The sequence below is a fragment of the Cylas formicarius genome, unplaced genomic scaffold, assembly GCF_029955315.1.
Source record: "Cylas formicarius isolate icCylForm1 unplaced genomic scaffold, icCylForm1.1 PGA_scaffold_5__7_contigs__length_24384050, whole genome shotgun sequence".
Taxonomy (NCBI): Eukaryota; Metazoa; Arthropoda; class Insecta; order Coleoptera; family Brentidae; genus Cylas; species Cylas formicarius.
In genome coordinates this window covers 21,481,039-21,498,289 of record NW_026844341.1, presented here as the reverse complement: position 1 = coordinate 21,498,289, position 17,251 = coordinate 21,481,039, and the positions used below count along the sequence as shown (strand labels likewise).

General features: G+C 40.0%; 4 protein-coding genes and 1 non-coding gene across 7 annotated transcripts; 3 read left to right on the top strand and 2 right to left on the bottom strand.

The window, feature by feature from the left end:
• Window positions 1-393: 393 nt before the first annotated feature.
• On the bottom strand, window positions 394-508 carry Trnal-caa (transfer RNA leucine (anticodon CAA)). Its single transcript has 2 exons — window positions 471-508; window positions 394-438 (listed from the first exon to the last, which is right to left on the bottom strand). It is a non-coding gene; the product is annotated as a tRNA-Leu (tRNA).
• A 282-nt stretch (window positions 509-790) lies between these two features.
• LOC132702054 (serine/threonine-protein kinase mos) lies at window positions 791-2,100 on the top strand. The gene is made up of 5 exons (XM_060670465.1): window positions 791-918; window positions 968-1,191; window positions 1,246-1,631; window positions 1,683-1,835; window positions 1,893-2,100. The coding sequence occupies exons 1-5, from the start codon at window positions 812-814 to the stop codon at window positions 2,031-2,033; spliced, it is 1,011 nt and encodes a 336-aa protein (XP_060526448.1). The 5' UTR covers window positions 791-811; the 3' UTR covers window positions 2,034-2,100.
• Window positions 2,101-2,684: 584 nt separating this feature from the next.
• LOC132702055 (uncharacterized) lies at window positions 2,685-3,422 on the top strand. The gene has a single exon (XM_060670466.1). It carries the CDS (start codon window positions 2,783-2,785, stop codon window positions 3,290-3,292), a length of 510 nt encoding a protein of 169 aa, XP_060526449.1. The 5' UTR covers window positions 2,685-2,782; the 3' UTR covers window positions 3,293-3,422.
• Window positions 3,423-3,452: 30 nt separating this feature from the next.
• On the bottom strand, window positions 3,453-9,014 carry LOC132702053 (heterogeneous nuclear ribonucleoprotein H-like). The gene is made up of 7 exons (XM_060670463.1): window positions 8,880-9,014; window positions 8,573-8,819; window positions 7,620-7,760; window positions 7,138-7,276; window positions 6,538-6,746; window positions 4,049-4,206; window positions 3,453-3,992 (listed from the first exon to the last, which is right to left on the bottom strand). The coding sequence occupies exons 2-7, from the start codon at window positions 8,814-8,816 to the stop codon at window positions 3,768-3,770; spliced, it is 1,116 nt and encodes a 371-aa protein (XP_060526446.1). The 5' UTR covers window positions 8,817-8,819; window positions 8,880-9,014; the 3' UTR covers window positions 3,453-3,767.
• Window positions 9,015-9,280: 266 nt separating this feature from the next.
• On the top strand, window positions 9,281-17,230 carry LOC132702298 (splicing factor 1). Of its 3 annotated transcripts, XM_060670850.1 has the most exons (10): window positions 9,281-9,702; window positions 9,783-9,926; window positions 10,435-10,510; window positions 11,868-12,020; window positions 12,078-12,184; window positions 12,503-12,669; window positions 13,150-13,308; window positions 13,502-13,643; window positions 16,491-16,676; window positions 16,728-17,230. In XM_060670850.1, the coding sequence occupies exons 1-10, from the start codon at window positions 9,372-9,374 to the stop codon at window positions 17,027-17,029; spliced, it is 1,767 nt and encodes a 588-aa protein (XP_060526833.1). In that variant the 5' UTR covers window positions 9,281-9,371; the 3' UTR covers window positions 17,030-17,230. The 3 variants fall into 3 exon arrangements, with proteins under 3 accessions (XP_060526833.1, XP_060526832.1, XP_060526831.1); XM_060670849.1 differs by having other exon boundaries at window positions 16,491-17,230; XM_060670848.1 differs by having other exon boundaries at window positions 11,868-12,184.
• Window positions 17,231-17,251: the final 21 nt, after the last annotated feature.

Below are 17,251 nucleotides of genomic sequence, written 5' to 3'. Positions count from 1 at the left end.
TTCTGGAGATCCAAATATTAAGGTTTTAACTTGAATTTGGCACCAACTATATATAAGTAAGTATACATTCTTAGATATAGTTGGTGCCAACAGAGGCTCAAGTCAAGAGTCCAACCCTGTATAACGAAAAATACACAAAAGATGAGATGGGCCGTAGTGCCGAAGCACTCGCGGATAATTGGGCCGCTTTAGATGAAAATACAAGGGTCGGTTCATGACTGAGAAAAGATTTAGGAATAATTCCAGTTGGTAAGTCGGGTTCACCATACCCGGAGCAAAATTTAAATATAACTTTGAGTGGGCAATTGTCGACTAACAACCTGCTGTTTAAAGCATCACGCACGGCGTTGATCAAATATGTCGCTTAAAACGGTAAAAAAAAAGAAAAACTTTTGTCAGAAGTGGGATTCGAACCCACGCCCACAGAGTGGACCAGAACGCTCGTAAACCTACATCGTAGGCAAGGAAACCTTGAGTCTGGCGCCTTAGACCGCTCGGCCATCCTGACATGTTAATTTTACTGCCAAATTAGATACATTTACTGCTTCATCAGTAATTATCAATTTTTATCCAAAGTAATTTTGAATTTAATTGCCGATACTGTCTTATATCAATCATTAAAGTGTCTTCGATATTAGACGATCATAAAGAGAATTTATATTTTTTGATAAATAACAAAAGTGAACAAAGGCACACAACACAACAAACCAAACAAAAAAATAATGCTTTTTTTTTCAATTTTTTTGCTTCATTTAATATTAACAAGCGTCTTTGAAAATTGGCAGATTAAAGAGCATCGGTTTCGTGCACAATGGGGACGCCGTTAAGGAATATAGCAGCAAAATTTTTTTCCCCAAAAGTTTTGAGTCCGCGGGGATCGGGAAGCCTGAGGCAATCCACCGCGAATGAGGTAACAGGGTAAGAACCCCGTATACTGGCGTTACGGAATTTAACAGAAATCTTGCAGGGTCGTCAGGAAGCTACATTTTTCGGAAAAGAGCCGCGACGGCAACACAAAAAGCCCGTTAATACCACAAATCACCATAGATGGTGCGGATTATAACTCAAAAAGTGTCGAATTAAATACACCCAATAAATCAAACTTGCTGACCACCGGACTCGATCATTTTAGGAATGCCGCCATTCTAGGACGCGGACAGTACGGTACGGTATTCAAAGGAGAGCACAAGGGTAGCCGCAAAAATTTTGTTTTCGGTATGACGTAACGGTCGCTTGTGGTTGTAGGCAAAATGGTGGCGGTGAAACTGATAAGGTTTTCAAACAACATAGGGGACGAAAACGCAGTGAAACTGGACCACGAAAACGTAGTTCGAATTCTGGATATCGTCAAAAGTCCAGGCCAAAATTTTTGTCTAGTCATCATGGACTTTATCGCAAAGGGCAGAGATTTGCAGCACGTGTTGGAAGAGGGGGAAGATGTGGACTCGGGGGTAACGAAAAAATTCGTGGTTGGTATAACGTCGGGCGTGAAATACTGCCACGAAAACGGAGTTTTGCATTTGGATTTAAAACCGAAAAATATCCTGGTCGACGCGCGAAACGTATGTAAAATTTGCGATTTCGGCAACTCGGTCAAAATCGGAGAAACTTTGGAAAGATTCAACCATAAGGTGCGTTACAGTTAAACAGTTAAAAAGTCAAAATAAGGTTTTTTTGTGTAGGGCACTATTGTTTATACGGCGCCGGAAATTTTACTTGGCAGATTACCATCGACGAAGAGCGATGTCTACTCACTCGGGTTGATTCTGTGGCAGATAAAGTACCGCAAAAATCCGTTCGACGGAGTAGACAATAACCAAACGATAATTTATAACGTAGGTCATTATTTAAACCGTGTAAACGGCGACAACGAAATCCAAAATCCTTTTCAGGTCGTCAAGAGCCTTATGAAGCCCTTCGAAAATGCGAAATGCGCCGACGTAGTGTCGGATATCTTGATGAAATGTTGGAACACCGATCCCAACGATCGACCCACCACTGTCGAAATTTTGAATTACCTGGAAAAATTTTGACTTTAATGGTGTTCCATGTTTTTTTATTATTTCGATTGTTGTTTGTTTTTATTTTGTTATTTTTTCAAGTAGGAAATAAAATATCACATATAACCGGTTTTGAGTTTATAAAAATCGCTGTTCTGTGACGTCACTTCCAAGCTTAACACCACCGGATTCTACAAAATCGTGGAAAGCAACGGCGAGCAAGACACAAATAACTGATATCCTTCTACTTTTCTGGCGTTGCTACTAGGCTCTGTCAGCTCATTTGGGGGTAATAACTGCTATTGAAAATGACAATAAGTACGGATAGCCGAAGATTAAAGAAATGAAATTTTTGTTTTTGTATCTGTGGGTCTGTAATTTTCAGCAGCATAAAATTTGCCAACTGTGGTGGATTCTGTCGCGAGCATTGCACAATCGTCCCCAAAAACTTGAAATCGGTTTCCATTGTGTGGATTCAGTGTCTTACGTTTAGTGTATGTTTAAAGTTGTCGGCCGCGTTGTTTTTTCCCGTCCACGCCGGTTGATGGCCGGATGGGTTCGAATAGTCCGCGGGGGTAGCAGGGGAGACCTTTATTGCAAGCTAAGAACAAATGTTAGTTATAGTTTTTTTCAGGACGAAAACAAAAAATTCCTGGGCGAATGGTCATAGCAATCTTGCCCAACTGTTTGCGAAAAGCAAAGAAAAACCCATCTGTGGTTACGGGTTTTGATTGTTGTTTGGAAGGTGTTTATTCAGCAATACAAATTTGTTACGGGTGACAATGGCAACAAACCCGGAAGACTACAAACAAGCGTCGTCTATTTACGATTTCAGCGCCACGGACATTAAGGGTAACGACGTGAAGCTCGACAAATACAAAGACCACGTATGCATCATCGTAAACGTAGCATCCAAGTGCGGCCTCACCAAAACGAATTACGAAGAGTTAAATCAACTGTATGACCAATATGCCGATGCGAAAGGATTAAGGATCCTCGCGTTTCCTTGCAATCAGTTCGCCAACGAGGAATCTGGTACAAACGAAGAGATATGCGAGTTCGCCTCCAAGCGAAATGTTAAATTCGATCTCTTTGAGAAGGTTAACGTTAACGGGAACGACGCACATCCATTGTGGAAGTATTTGAAGCACAAGCAAGGAGGCAGCCTAATAGACACGATCAAGTGGAACTTTACAAAGTTTATTATCGATAAAAATGGTCAGCCAGTGGAAAGGCACAGCCCCACTACCAGCCCTAAAGATTTAGTGAAATCGTTGGAAAAGTATTGGTAATTAACTTGTTATTTAACTGATTTCTATTTTATCGTTGCCGCTTTTGATATATATGTATATATTATATATAAATATTTACTCTGCTGATTTATTATTTATGTTAAAATAAAGAGTTAAAAAAAACAACAACCTGGTGAAAATGAAGAATGTATTTTTGGGGAAAGGTTTACAAAAAAGAAAACGAATTAAACACGTCAACGGAAACCCTTCAAAAAGTCACCCGAGGACACGTCTTCCTAGCCTCAAACGTTCCCGAGATTCCTTGCCCATTGTCTGCTAAACATGTGATTAACTTAACCCTAACTCGGTCGCCTAAGGTAAAACGACGGCCTGTTCCTTTGATTTAAAAAAAAAAAAACAATAATTTAGCAATGTAAACCCAGACGCCACAGCATAATCTCATCAACTTCGGCCCGCGCCCCTCTCGTAGCCAACGGGTTAGGCAAAAACCGAAAAAGCCCCTCTTCTGACGCGTTTAAAAGCGTCGTCTGTTCCCGGGAGCGCCGAAAGCGCCCCCTCCAGAGCCGCCGGACGAGTTCAGAAACAGCTCGATGTAGCGGTGCTGCATGTGTCCTTTGTCCTTGCTCATCGCTTTAACGGCATCATCGTGACTGGAAAATTCGACGTCCGCTTCGCCCGATGCCCGCCCGTTATCGTCCGGCAACAAATGAATCTCAACTGGCACAACGGGCTTGAAAAACTGCAAAATTACGGACAGTGAAATTAGGCGCAAGCCTTGAGCACACGGCTGCTTACGTCGGCAATATCGTCCTGGGTCGCCTTGAATGGCAGCCCTCTCATGTGGATGCAATGCATGCCGCCCCCCTGAGCCGGCGGGCCGCTCCACGAGTCCATGTCGAAGGGGCTCCGCGAGGCTCTAGGCTGTCCGCCGGCGCCGTTCTGAGTCCAAGTAGCTGCAAGGGCGCCTAAAGTGAATCGACCCTTCTTGCCCGCCCAACGGTTTATCGTGGGTCAAAAGAAAATATTTTGAAAAACCCCCAGGTAAAAGAAAATAGTCGAACCTGCGATATATAAGGGAGTAAAGTTACTTTTGAAATTCGCGATTGTGCCGTAATATCTATCTCCAATCAACTGGATAATAAAAATAAAAAATGTTAAACTTGGTTTTCGGATATATTTAATGCAAATTTTGGCTTAATATACTTACCTCAAAAATAAACACAATTCGCCTGTCTTTGGTATTAAGAAATCAGAAGTGGGATAATTTGGAGGGCGGAAAATCAAACACGTATTTCTCTATCCCCATCTTCCCCGTTTTGACTTTTAAATACGAGAATAAAAATTTCGTTGGGAGTTTTCACGGTTTTCAACTTTAATTGATGAATTGTGGGATATATGAGCGTTCATTTTGAAAGTGACTTAAGTACATTTATCTTTAATTTAAAATACTTTAGGTTTTCAGTTGCAGTTGCATAATATGATCTTGCTTACCTTAAAACGACATAGGTCACTTCCAAAATAAAAATTTGTTTTGTTACAAAAAGTGAAAGAGCTTAGGTCCGTTACAAATAGCTTAAAAAATAGAAAAAAACAACATTTAAATTATATTTTTAGATAATAAGAAATAAAATTAGTAACATTCTCGGTACGCGAGAGTGATTTGAAGTAGTTACGGTGTTTCGGAGGTACATACCGACAAATTTTAGTGATGTAATGCTTCTACTTTTATATAACGATGGCAACGCAATATTCCCAAATGTCTTAGGTCTACCCCGACGTAGGAATAAATCAAGAATATTAAATTCTGCGTTCTCATCCAAGGTTGTTTTATATAAATTTTTATATGGTTCACTTCTTAAAAATCGTATCCAGCGTATTTGAAGCCAGCTTATTTTTTCTCCGTTTGTATTTTTGGACCTTTTGTAAACTGCTTCTTCCAAGGATCTTGTTGATATGAAATCCTCTTGTTTCATTTCATTGTGTATGCCTAAATTTAAAATATACATGTTACATTTATGATAAGCTACTGAAGTAGTTAACTTTGGGAATGGTAACACTTTCTGAAATTGAATGGGAAGCCAAAATAATGAGATGGATTGCTTGATATTGTTTTAACGCATTTCTAGCCGATTCTGCTAACTTCCATAAGTTTTTTCTGTTCTTCATGGTTTTCTGATGCTTTGACTTCAATGTTTAAAATCCTTTTCGAATATTTTTCTATAAGTCCATTCATTAACTGCTGTTAAATTATTTTATTCACAGTGCATCATAAAAATTAAACATTTTTTTTATAGTCAGTTCAGGATGAAGATATTTTCTGTCGGGATTATGCTCCCTAGTATAATGGGATTCAAATTTTTGGGAAACTGTTAATATGGTTTCAACAATCATATTTGCTTCTACACATATTTTTCTAGACGATCCAGTCAAAACGCCCACGTAAATCGTTGCCAACGTTTTTAGATTTTAATACACGTTTCAATCGTGCTTCGCTTATTTGAAAAGTATCTAAAAAAATTTTTTACAATATTTAACGAATATATAAAACTCTCATTTCTACATGAACCTTTTCCGTTTCTCTGACGTCTTCTTTTTACAACACTGCGTCCGGTCGCTTCGTATAGCAATATATTTTGCTTATTAAGTACCAAAACATTTCGAAAATACGTTTTCTTTCTGTTTCATTTAAATTTTTCAAGCAGTCTTTTCGACATTGGCAATCTTCATTTTGAAAAACTTTGGCACGAATAATTTAATTTTTCCCGATTGCGTATCGTATCTTTTCCCTGAATTTTACGAATTTTAGAAGTACCACTTCTCTGAACCCTTTGAAGGTGCTGTTTTGTGCCCTTCCTCTGTTGAAGAATGAACTAATTCCTCTTCACTTTCAGAATCAGGAAATATTGTTATTTTATCCTCTCCCACGGGTTTAAAAATTTCTTTAAATAAAATATTATGTTTTAAGTTTCAATTCAATATCAAAACATAATTTAAATTTCCTTCATCACTGCTTTCAATATTTTGGACCGCACGCTTTGAAATCGTCAATAAAAAGCGGACTTAGGTCACTTTCAAAATTAGGATTTTCAGAACTGATATTATTTTGAAAATGTACGTGATATAAAATTTTCAATATATTTCAATACAGCATAAATTATAAATGTCACAAGATGAAAATGGACTTAAGCCAATTTCAAAATAAACGACTCGTATATAAAAAAGAAGCAGGTTCCCCAATATATAGTGGAGCCCGAAAGTTCACGGATCGCTACCCCGAAACTCACTGGTATTGCTCAAATTGGCGCCTTTGAAGCTCCTGGATGCGCGCAACGGGAAGCGGCTGGCGCCCCCGTAACGGTCCCTGTCGTAGGGGCTGGGTCGGTTGTTGAAGGTCGGCGTGGGCGCGACGGGCCCCATCGCGCGCCCGGTGCGCGGCGCGAAGCCCAGGACGCCGTTCACTTCGGACAGGCTACTTCTGAATATCTCTATATACCTGCGGACGACGCGAGGCGACGTTTCAGGCAAATTATAAATCGGGATATGCGCGAACGTCGTTGTCGTCGTCGTCGGAAATGCGCGAAAACGGGCATAGAAAAAATAAAACTCAAAATTCGTGGTAAAGCGTCGAAAGCCGAAAAAATTGTTTCTCGAGTTTTATAGACTCGCACAAGAGTTCCACATGCCCCGTAACGCCACCGAAAATTCGGCAACAGTGACACTTTCAAACTCTGTCTCATGGATGTTAAGCTAACAAGGAAACTCAATATACATATATAGATATATAATGGGATGCAAGGTGAAAGAAGGAGGTAATGCACCGCCCGCCCTCCCACCCCCCATACCACTTGTGTGTAATTATCAATTCATCCTAAATTTTACCCCACCTGTGTCCGATTTTTTCCCTGTGTTTCTGCAGAGCTTGCTCTGCCACCTCCCTGTTCACAAATTGAACGTATGCCTCCCCCGAACTTCGCCCCGAGTAGTCGGTGAGCAGCGTTATCCCGTTGGGTACAATCTCCAACCCTACGCCCACACACAAAAATAGTAAACATACCCGCTCAAATCGTACCCTTCGGCTATGCAATATACTATACACATTTAGATAAATATATACATACAGATCAGTAAAATACACGGACAGCATCGAAAAAATCGGCTCTAAAAAAAATAAAAACAAAAACAAACTTTTCCTATCGAGACCTCTCGTGCGCAAGCAATTTTATTGGGCAGATCATCTCGCTGCCCATTTAATTGTATTTGTTGGACAATGTTTATGGGATAAGCAAATTTGGCAAAAAACAAAATATCTGACTCTATGTATACCTTTTCAAACCAACCCTGTAGAAACACCGAAAGAGGCACCTACCTGTGAAGAACTGCGCAATTTCTTCTTTGGAACACCCAAAAGGTAAACCTCTTAAACGAACGCACCCATCGTCGTCGGACCCAAAAGACGCTCCTGAACGTTTGACAACCCAGTCCATTTCAGCGCGATTGACTTTAAACACTGTAAAAATATACATATAGATATATCCCAAGGGGAGCTATTCTTGAAATTGTGCGCAAAAATGAGTATCGGTATTTCTGGGAATGGTTACTTGAGTCACCGCAATGTTGTTATTGGCCTTTATAGTTCTCCAGATCGATGGACCTGGGCAAACTAGACTCAGTTTGGCAATGTGGCAAATTAAAAAAAATTGACCTTTATGTGGTCACTACTAAATATTTTTACGTTAAAAAAATGGGTGCTTATTATCCATAATAATTTGATTATGGTAAATATGTAATGGATGGCTATAAAATAAGAAGTGAAATAATGAAATTTATGAAAAATAAGGAAGAACTATCAAGTGGCATGTTTCTTAATGAGTTTACACAAAAAGCACTATTTGTTGCAGTTTTTTGAATACAGTGTTCTATAGTACCTTTCTTACTTTTAAACATTGCTATTAACACGTTTAAGTCAAAAAAATTGGGAAAATGTAAACTGATGTAAATTTCAAACAATTACAAATAATATTTTTCATTCATATCTATCTCTAAATCCATTATTATTTGATTTCTTAATCTGCGCCATTTAAATTTTTATTTACACAATTAGGGACTTTTCGGACCTCTTATTAAGTCCAAGATCCAATTGCTTCATTTTTAATTTTAAGCGTTCAATATCTTCAATAAATGGCACATTCCAATTAGTTAAACCAAAAAAATACAAGTTAACAAAACTTACTAGTATTTCATTTTAAAATTACATTCGCAACATTTTGCGAGCACTAATCAAAATGCGCAGTGTCAATAATAGTTCCCGAGTTGCTTTACCTTCGATATATCTGTTCCCAATGTGAGCCCTATCTTTTTGTAACGCCATATTCAAATCTTCGGCGTCCTCAAACTCGACGAATGCTTCTCCGCTTGGTCGGCCCTCGCGAGAACTAGTCAAGTGCACCCCTTCTTTACCGCCTAGTACTTTGCAATCGCCAAAAAACTTCACAATGTCGTCAACGGTGGCGGACCACGGCAGACCTCGCATTTTTGCGATGTACCCTTCGTTGTCCACGGACATTTTCTAGGGCGAAAGTACCAAATGTTGCAAAAAAAATATTCCATGTGAAATAATATGACGTACCTATTAATTTAGAAATTTGTACCAGTCGAAGCAATAATTTTAAGAAAAAGTCGTTTTTTTAAATAAAAAAATTACTTCACTTCGCGCAAAAAATTCTCAACAATTTCCACAAAATGGCGGAACTGTCAATTTAAGAAGCCGCCTACAACCAGAAGAGGTTCGAGTGGCGGCATCTGTGAATGCAAATTAAAATAAATTTCAAATTTATTAAAGTCAAATTGTGCGTACAAACACCATGAAAACTAAAATGGGATAAGAAATTGATTTTACCATCGTTAGCTACATCTGCAGCTTGTGAGAGAGGAAGCTATTTTGGTATCTCTGGCAAAAAGAATATTCGAACATGCCTAATTCAAACGGAACTGCCAAGCAGCGCCATCTGTCGCTTCCGTCCCTTCGAATTTGATCGTCAGTTTCTTTGTACGTCGAGCTGAGATTGAGTCGCCATTGAAGACGTGGACTAACTTTCGAAGAGCAATTGTGCAATAAAAAATGGGTTCTTCGAGACACAGTGATCGTTCCAGAGACCGAGATCGAGATCGGGATCGAGACAGAGATCGTGATCGTGACCGCGATCGAGACAAGAGAAGACGTAGCAGGGATAGAGACCGTGACAGACACCGGGATAGGGATCGCGAGCGCGATCGTGATAGGCGTCGAAGTCGAAGCAGAGAGAGGAGCCGCGATCGGAAAAGGGAAAAAACTCCCCCGGAACCAGATGGCGAAAAGCTTATCCAAGATACTTTGGCTTCTCTTGCTGCCTCGAGAAATTTCGCTAATCTAATTCAACAGGCCCAAGGAGAAAACTCAAACCACTCCACGGGTGAGTGGCCATTTTGAATTCGTCAATTTTTCTCATGAATGTTAGGCAATTGTACTGATGGTCGCTTACATTATTTATAGGAAGCCAAGACTCCGATGCCTCGGATAGAAAAAGGAAAAGGCGTTCACGGTGGGGCGGGAGCGAGCATGAAAAAATTTTCATACCCGGTATGCCGACCATATTGCCTCCAAACTTGAACAAGGATCAGGAGCAAGCCTATTTGCGTAAGTGTATTAAAAAATTAATTTTTAAAGAAATAGATTTAAGTCGTTTTTGTGCATTGATTTTTTTTTTGTCAACTCTGGTAAGTACTGAGATATGACAGGTTGATAGAGAAGGGAAGTGTTTTGCCCCATTATACCGCTAATTAGAAGTGGGTGAACAGAGTCACTGTAAGTACTTTTATATAATGAAAACATTGCAGCCTAACGTGTTTTATAGGTATATGGGAGAATAGAGTTTAATTTCTAATCAAAAAAAGGTAAATTGGTGACTAATAACTGATTTGCGGTGCTAATATTGATTAGTTTCAGTTACAAATTCGGTTAAACCTTCTAGCCAGCCAGCGACTTGGCGAAAACGTATTTAGTTTAGCGTTTAAATTCTTTAGAACAATTGCTGGGGATATTTTAAGCACAGACTTGTAAAAACACTTGTGTTTATTTTTTTTACTTTTGAACGATCATTTCTAACTGCTGGGCATTTGCCCTCCCCTAACCCGTTCCATTTCAGTTCAGCTACAGATTGAAGAAGTGAGCCGCAAGCTGCGCTCCGGCGACCTCGGAATACCAGCCAATCCGGAGGAAAGGTGTGAGACGCTTCCTGTTAGGTTTTTAGCAAAGCGGCCCTGACGTGGCCTGCGATTTTAGCGCCTTGACCGCAGCCAGGGCCAAAAAAGTCTTCAAAGTCTGGTTTGGCAACGATATATATCTGAATACTAATTATACAAACCCATTTTTAGAGTGAGGTTGTTCATTTTTATAAAGGATGAGCCTTTTTTTTAAAGATGGTGCAACTTTTTTGGTGCGATCTAATTCCGTTTTCTATGGCATTAATTTTTTTAAAGAATAAAAAAGTTGCTCCATTTTTGATAGTATTGTTGATGTTTCGAGTAAACTGCTGTGTTTGTTTCAAATATGGCAATTTTTTGTTTAATGTAATGACATTTTGACGTTGCATTCAGGGTCCATTGAAATTTCGTCGATGTAAATGTGTTGACAAGTAAAATTAACATGAAATAGTCGTTTTTAAATTTGCGGCCTTTTAAAAATAAATCATTAAATTTAACTCTTAAAAACATATTTACTTCTTTGAAAGTACAAATTTTAGTCACCATTACAAATTAATCTTTGTTTTTTTTTTACCTTCTTTTTCTGTAAATCTTTTTAAATAAAACTACACCTAACCTTACTTATGAAGATTTGGGTCGATTAAGATTCGACAAGGTTTCAATGGTTTTGCGAAAAAGGCTCATGTAGCGGCGCTTGAAGATCCGAACGCTCTATGAAGTGCCTGCAAAGATATTCAGACGCCGTTAAAAATTTAATGCAAAAGTTAGGTTAGCTTAGGTTAGTTTTAATCCAAACGTCTGTTCTAGAATTCTTAAAGAAAATTCTCGAGATTCCGGCCGATAAATCCTCCGCCCAATAGATATATATATTACACGTTTTTCTTCTAGATACGGTGCTAGAATTTTCTAATTAAAAGCGTTCATTTTTCAGCCAAATAATCAGACTTATCACCGTTGCAGCGATTAATCACAAAATTTTTTTCTTTAGGAAACGAACATAACATTATAATAGCTAGAAAACGTTGTTTTTAAGTTTCCTGCTCCTCTGTCATACCCGATCTTTTATTGATTAACTTTCTCACAGGATTTAATTTGCTAGCGAGTGGTTCAAGCGTAACGCACACTTTGTCAAATTTCCATACGTAAAATCTGGGGCCACACTTCAAATGTCTTATCTAAATTTCACACACTACATCAATTTGCTAGCCAGTGGTTCGAATATAACGGACATTGGCCTCTAAAATGTGAATAATTTGCTGACGAGTAGTTCAAACGTACCATGAAATAAAATCTTCCCCGACTAAAGACGCGAGTGTGACAGATAGCGCTTCCCGAGGGCGGCGATTTTTCTAACCGCCTCTTTCCGCTCCCGCAGGTCCCCATCTCCGGAGCCCATTTACAGCAGCGATGGCAAACGGCTGAACACCAGGGAGTTCCGAACCAGGAAACGTCTCGAAGAGGAGCGCCACTCGTTGGTCCTGAAAATGCAGCAGATCAACCCGGAATTCAAGCCGCCGATGGACTACAAGTACTTGGGAAAGCGTGGTGGGGGCAGTGTTGTAATTTGTGTTTTCGCGTGTTGCAGGCCTCCGGTGATTCGGGTCAGCGACAAGGTGATGATCCCGCAAGAGGAACATCCGGAGATTAATTTCGTGGGGCTTCTTATCGGCCCCAGGGGTAACACGTTGAAGAGTAAGTGTTTTTTTTTATTTACATCGTTTTTATCCTTTTCTGGCATACGCCCCTGTCTTTAAGACGTAGAGTAATAAACAACTAAACATGAAAGAGATGGAAATTACATTTTATACAAATTGCAAAAAATATACAAATTTACAAATAAAAAAAAGTCACTCAGTTAATATCTCATGATGTTCATTACCATCTTTCGGGACTGATTGTTGCTTGATTGATACCTAACCTTTGCTGATACTATAGAAATGGTTAAAAAGTCTCTCCTCATTGCCATAATCTATGGTGACTCTATCGCGATTTTTTTTTTTTTTTTCTAAGCAATGGAGAAGGAGACTGGGGCGAAGATCATCATCCGGGGAAAGGGTAGCGTTAAGGAGGGCAAGGTGGGGAGGAAGGACGGGCAACCGTTGCCCGGAGAGGACGAGCCTCTTCACGCTTACATAACGGCCACCAATCCCGAATGCGTCAAAAAGGCCGTCGAGAGGGTAAGTAAAAAAGTTGTGGTATTGTTAATTCTTTTAGAGGGGGGTATAGTAAACTTTTTTCCCGTAATGTGCTGATTCATTTTATTTTTAAATTAAGTGAGATTATTATCCTTCACCGAAGAAAGGCTTTTTTTTATATAGTAACAAACATGATGTTCTCCCACCGCATTTGACAATAATCTTTATTTCTTCACACAGTAGTGGCAAGGTATATAAATTTCCAAATGAAGGAGCAGTAAAACAAGAAAAAAAAAAGAATGTTTGTCTTAGATATTTTTTTGGCAGTCGTGTCAATATGTCAATAAATTTCCAATTGAAGGAGCAGTAAAACAAGAAAAAAAAAGAATGTTTGTCTTGGATATTTTTTTGGCAGTCGTGTCAATATGAGCTTCAAATGAAAAATCAAAGTCCAAAGAGCCATTGGTTTCGAAATCTTTATATTTTTTTTCAATTTTAACGAGTGTCTCTATCTCTCGTTAGATAAAGGAAGTGATCAGGCAGGGCGTGGAAGTGCCCGAGAACCAGAACGATCTGCGCAGGATGCAGCTGCGCGAACTCGCGCAGCTCAACGGCACGTTGAGAGAGAACGACGGCCTGCGGTGCAACAACTGCGGCGCGATCGATCACAAGTCGTGGCTGGTGAGTTGAATAAACGAAAAAGTAATAATTAAAATGGAATAAAAACATATATGATGTATATTTTTACCATCTTTCGGGTCTGATTGCGCGAGTGATGGACAGCATACCCATTCTGAAATGTTGCTGCGCATTCTGTCTCACTGGACGTATTTTCTTTCTTGTATTCTAACTATCTATGTATTATTTTGGACAGTGTCCCGATAAGCCGAACGTGACGAACAATATAGTATGCTCGAGCTGCGGCGCCGCCGGCCACATCGCCAAGGATTGCCGGTCCAAGCGTCCGGGCTTGGGCGGCCCGCCCATCCCCGGCGACAGGGCGAAGATCGATGAAGGTATTAAAAGTTCTTTTCTTAGCGAAACTTTTTGTGTATGGTCTGTTCATAAATATAAGAAAGTGACCAATTGCTTTTGAATGGATTATCCAAGGGTGGTCATTAGCATACAATGCGACAAGATTCTTACCTTAATTAATAATAATCTTGTCGTATTTATGTTAATGACCACCCTCGGATAATCCGTTCAAAAGCTATTGGTTACTTTCGAATATCTATGAACAGACTATACCTCCCATCTTGATTCCCTTACTGTTTTAACCTTTTTAATTATTCTAGATTTCATTCTCGTTTGTACTGCCGAAAATGTCGCCTCTACTGTTTTTTTTTTAATGTTATCTTTCTCTTCCGGGATGGTCTCGTTGTTACTACTGCCCGTCTTGCGTTCTTTGCTTTTCAAAACTATTCGGAGGACTCACAAGTCAAGGTCTCAAAAGATTCGCTCACAACATCGCATTTGCACCATCAGACCTATGGGGAAAAAAAATTAAAAGAATGAAATAATTTACATGACTTTAGCAATGTAGGAACGCATTTCCGCTCCCGTTATACCTACAGCAAAGATTGAATGAGTGTATTTGACAATGCGCTTCAGATTTGCGATCGGTTAATTGGTTTGGGAAATGTTGGGGAAAAACGGGAAATAGCGGATTTCGTTTTTCGCCAATAATTCCAGAACGGTTAAATTTGACACCTGTGCAAATGTGATATTAATCAGGCACTTTTTTTAATTATGACATTTCTCAATCGTCTTTTGTTATCATGCCACGCGCCTGAACTTTCACTTTTCTTAAGAAGAGCGAACTCTTCTCTCTAATAATTTCCACATTAAAGATATTAAGCGTTCAATCACAAAATACACGTCACCACAACCTTCTCAATTAAAAAAGGAAGTTGAATTACCAACGATACCACACCAAATGTTAATTCCAAATCTATAGAAACCCTAACACATAGAGTCGCCAATTGCCAATCATAATAAAATTTTACGTTACACTACTTTTTAAATGTGTATCGAACTTGTGAGTTGTTCAAGTGTTAATTCAAATGAACGACAACTTTTCTGACTTAAAAACACGCATGAGGGGGGGGGGGGGTAATTTGGCCAAAACATCTGACTGACGCAAAAAAAACCGGAATCATTTTTTATAAACTATATATTGTTTTGAAAATCACAGAATGACCTTATCCCCTTCAAAATACTCTCCATTACAACTAATACGTTTGTCCCAGCGGTGCTTCCACTGTTCGAAACATTTTTTATATTCATCTTTGGCTATAGCCGACAGTTCATCTCTCGTTTTTTTCTTGACCTCTTCGATGTTGTCAAATCGCTGTCCTTTCATGTCCCTTTTCATACGTGGAAATAAGAAGTCACACGGAGCGAGATCAGGCGAGTAAGGTGCACGGGGCAGAGGAACCATGCCATTTTTAACCAAAAACTGCTTAACAGGAATGGCTGTGTGTGCAGGTGCATTATCGTGGTGAAAGAACCGGTCCGCCACAAATCGGGTCTTTTCAAGCTGTTCATTCAAAGCACGACATGTTTCAATTCAATGTTCTTTTTGCATGTCAGTCAGAACACGAGGAACAAACTTGGCAGTAACTCTTTTCATTCCCTAATTTTAGGTTAAAATTCGCTGAACCGTGCTCCAAGACAACCCACTAACTTTGATAATTGTTCAGTTGTCTGTCGACGGTCTGTGAGCACAAACTCTCGAATTTTTTCAATATTTTCGTCGATTCGAGCAGTCGATGGACGTCCAGAACGAGGTCGGTCATCAATTGACTCGTCACGATTTTTGAAGGGAACAAACCACTGGTACTCTTGAGTTTTTCCGATTGCATCGTCTTTATCAGCTGTTTTTAACATTGAAACAGTTTCAGCAGCACTTTTACCGAGCAGAAAACAAAATTTCACCGCTGCACATTGTTCTTTTAAACTTGCCATCGAAAAAAACGAAATAACAAAAAAACAGCGATAACAAAAAATGGCACTGCAAGTGAACAAAACAAACTAAATTTAAAACGAAGGTGGCGTTGAACTCGCAATAAGTTGTACCATCGACAGCCTAGCGGCAGAAAAGTGTACTATACAAGCTCTGCGCGCAGCAATTCAATTCCGGTTTTTTATGGGTGCCCCTTCGTAGAGTAATTTAGACCCAACTTTACTTAGTGTGATGAAATGTTTTGTGCATTTGTGAGACATGACTGAACTGAAAATTTTACGCTGTTCTAAAAATAAAAAAAATCCTATGGGGCAGCCATAAGAAAAATGAAAGCTAAGGAGGGAGTTTCTCCAGACAAAGTCTTTCACACTTTGGGCTCTAATGAGAAAACGTGCGTAAAAATGTGCTCCGCGTGGGCGCCGGAAAAACTTCAAATAAATCACCCGAGCCAAAAAACATCCTTTCATTGAATGCGCTACTTTATCAATTTTGAGCCAACATTAAATTTGTTGGACTTCCGTTTGGCCTTGTTATGGATTTTTATATTTTAAATACATTTTTTATTTGTTTATTTTTTAATTTCGTTTTAAATCAAACCGATTCCGATAGTGCCTAAATTGACATAATTTAATTCTATTTGAAATTTCTTTTATAGGTTATAGACTGATTTGTGGGTATGGCTCGATTCTTTTCGTTTTTTGAAAGTATGTCTCTTCGTGTATGATGTATATGTATTATTCAGTAAGTTTTAGGTGTTTTTTCTTTCTTTTTATTGTTAATCTTATTTATTTCATAGTTTTTTCTTTCCCTTTCCTGCTTTTTTGTTATTAGCATTTTTATTATCGGCGTCATTTTCAATATTTTCAGTCGGTTTTTAAACTGATTAATCGCCTTTCAGAGTACATGTCATTGATGGCGGAGCTGGGTGAAGCCCCGCCCCCCGACTTGAGCAGCCAGCCCGAGCACCAGCCGAAAAAAACGTCGAGCTTCAACGTTTTCCAGTCGCAAATGGCGCCGCGGCCTCTGATGCCGCCCCCGGGCATGCCAGGCGTGATGCCGCCGCCCGGCATGCCACCGATGAACGGTGACCGCCTCCACGCGTCGGCCATGGACGCAACTCACGCGTACGTTTCAGGGATGCCGCCGCCGTGGCCCGCTTGGCCCACGAGCCCGGGCATAATGCCGCCGCCGCCTCCGCCCGGCGCCGAAGCACCCCCGCCTCAAATGATGACGCCGTGGATGAGTGCGGCGGCCAACCAACCGCCGCCGCCCGGCGCCACTCCCACCACAACGACGGGCGCGAGTGTGCCGCCCCCGTGGAACGCGGGGGCGCCGCCGCCCTTTATGTGGCCCCCGAACAGTTGTCCGCCCCCGCCGCCGCCCGGTATCGACGTCACCAGTTTATTGACAGCACCGCCACCCCCGCCCCCGTCTTAATGAGGAGCGGATCGGCTCCGGTAACGATGGTTCTCCATTTTTTTTTACCTTGAGTGAAACGAATGTAAGGTTATGTATCGGCGGCTGAGAACGAGCGAGGGAGGATATGGGGCGGAATGAAAATATTCATTATATTCATATTTATTGTAGTGTCACCTCTTGAATCTAATAATAAATAATGATAATGTAATGTCCACCACAGGAACTTGTTTTATTTATTTT

Coding starts and splice junctions, on each gene's coding strand:
- LOC132702055 (XM_060670466.1), top strand. CDS start 2,783: ATGGCAACAAACCCGGAAGACTACAAACAAGCGTCGTCTATTTACGAT.
- LOC132702053 (XM_060670463.1), bottom strand. CDS start 8,816: ATGTCCGTGGACAACGAAGGGTACATCGCAAAAATGCGAGGTCTGCCG. Junction 7,761..8,572: donor TGGGAACAGATATATCGAAG/GTAAAGCAACTC, acceptor ATATTTTTACAG/TGTTTAAAGTCAATCGCGCT. Junction 6,747..7,137: donor AGGGAAAAAATCGGACACAG/GTGGGGTAAAAT, acceptor CGTCGTCCGCAG/GTATATAGAGATATTCAGAA.
- LOC132702054 (XM_060670465.1), top strand. CDS start 812: ATGGGGACGCCGTTAAGGAATATAGCAGCAAAATTTTTTTCCCCAAAA. Junction 919..967: donor ACCGCGAATGAGGTAACAGG/GTAAGAACCCCG, acceptor GAAATCTTGCAG/GGTCGTCAGGAAGCTACATT. Junction 1,632..1,682: donor TGGAAAGATTCAACCATAAG/GTGCGTTACAGT, acceptor TTTTTTGTGTAG/GGCACTATTGTTTATACGGC.
- LOC132702298 (XM_060670848.1), top strand. CDS start 9,372: ATGGGTTCTTCGAGACACAGTGATCGTTCCAGAGACCGAGATCGAGAT. Junction 10,511..11,867: donor CCAGCCAATCCGGAGGAAAG/GTGTGAGACGCT, acceptor CCGCTCCCGCAG/GTCCCCATCTCCGGAGCCCA. Junction 12,670..13,149: donor TCAAAAAGGCCGTCGAGAGG/GTAAGTAAAAAA, acceptor ATCTCTCGTTAG/ATAAAGGAAGTGATCAGGCA.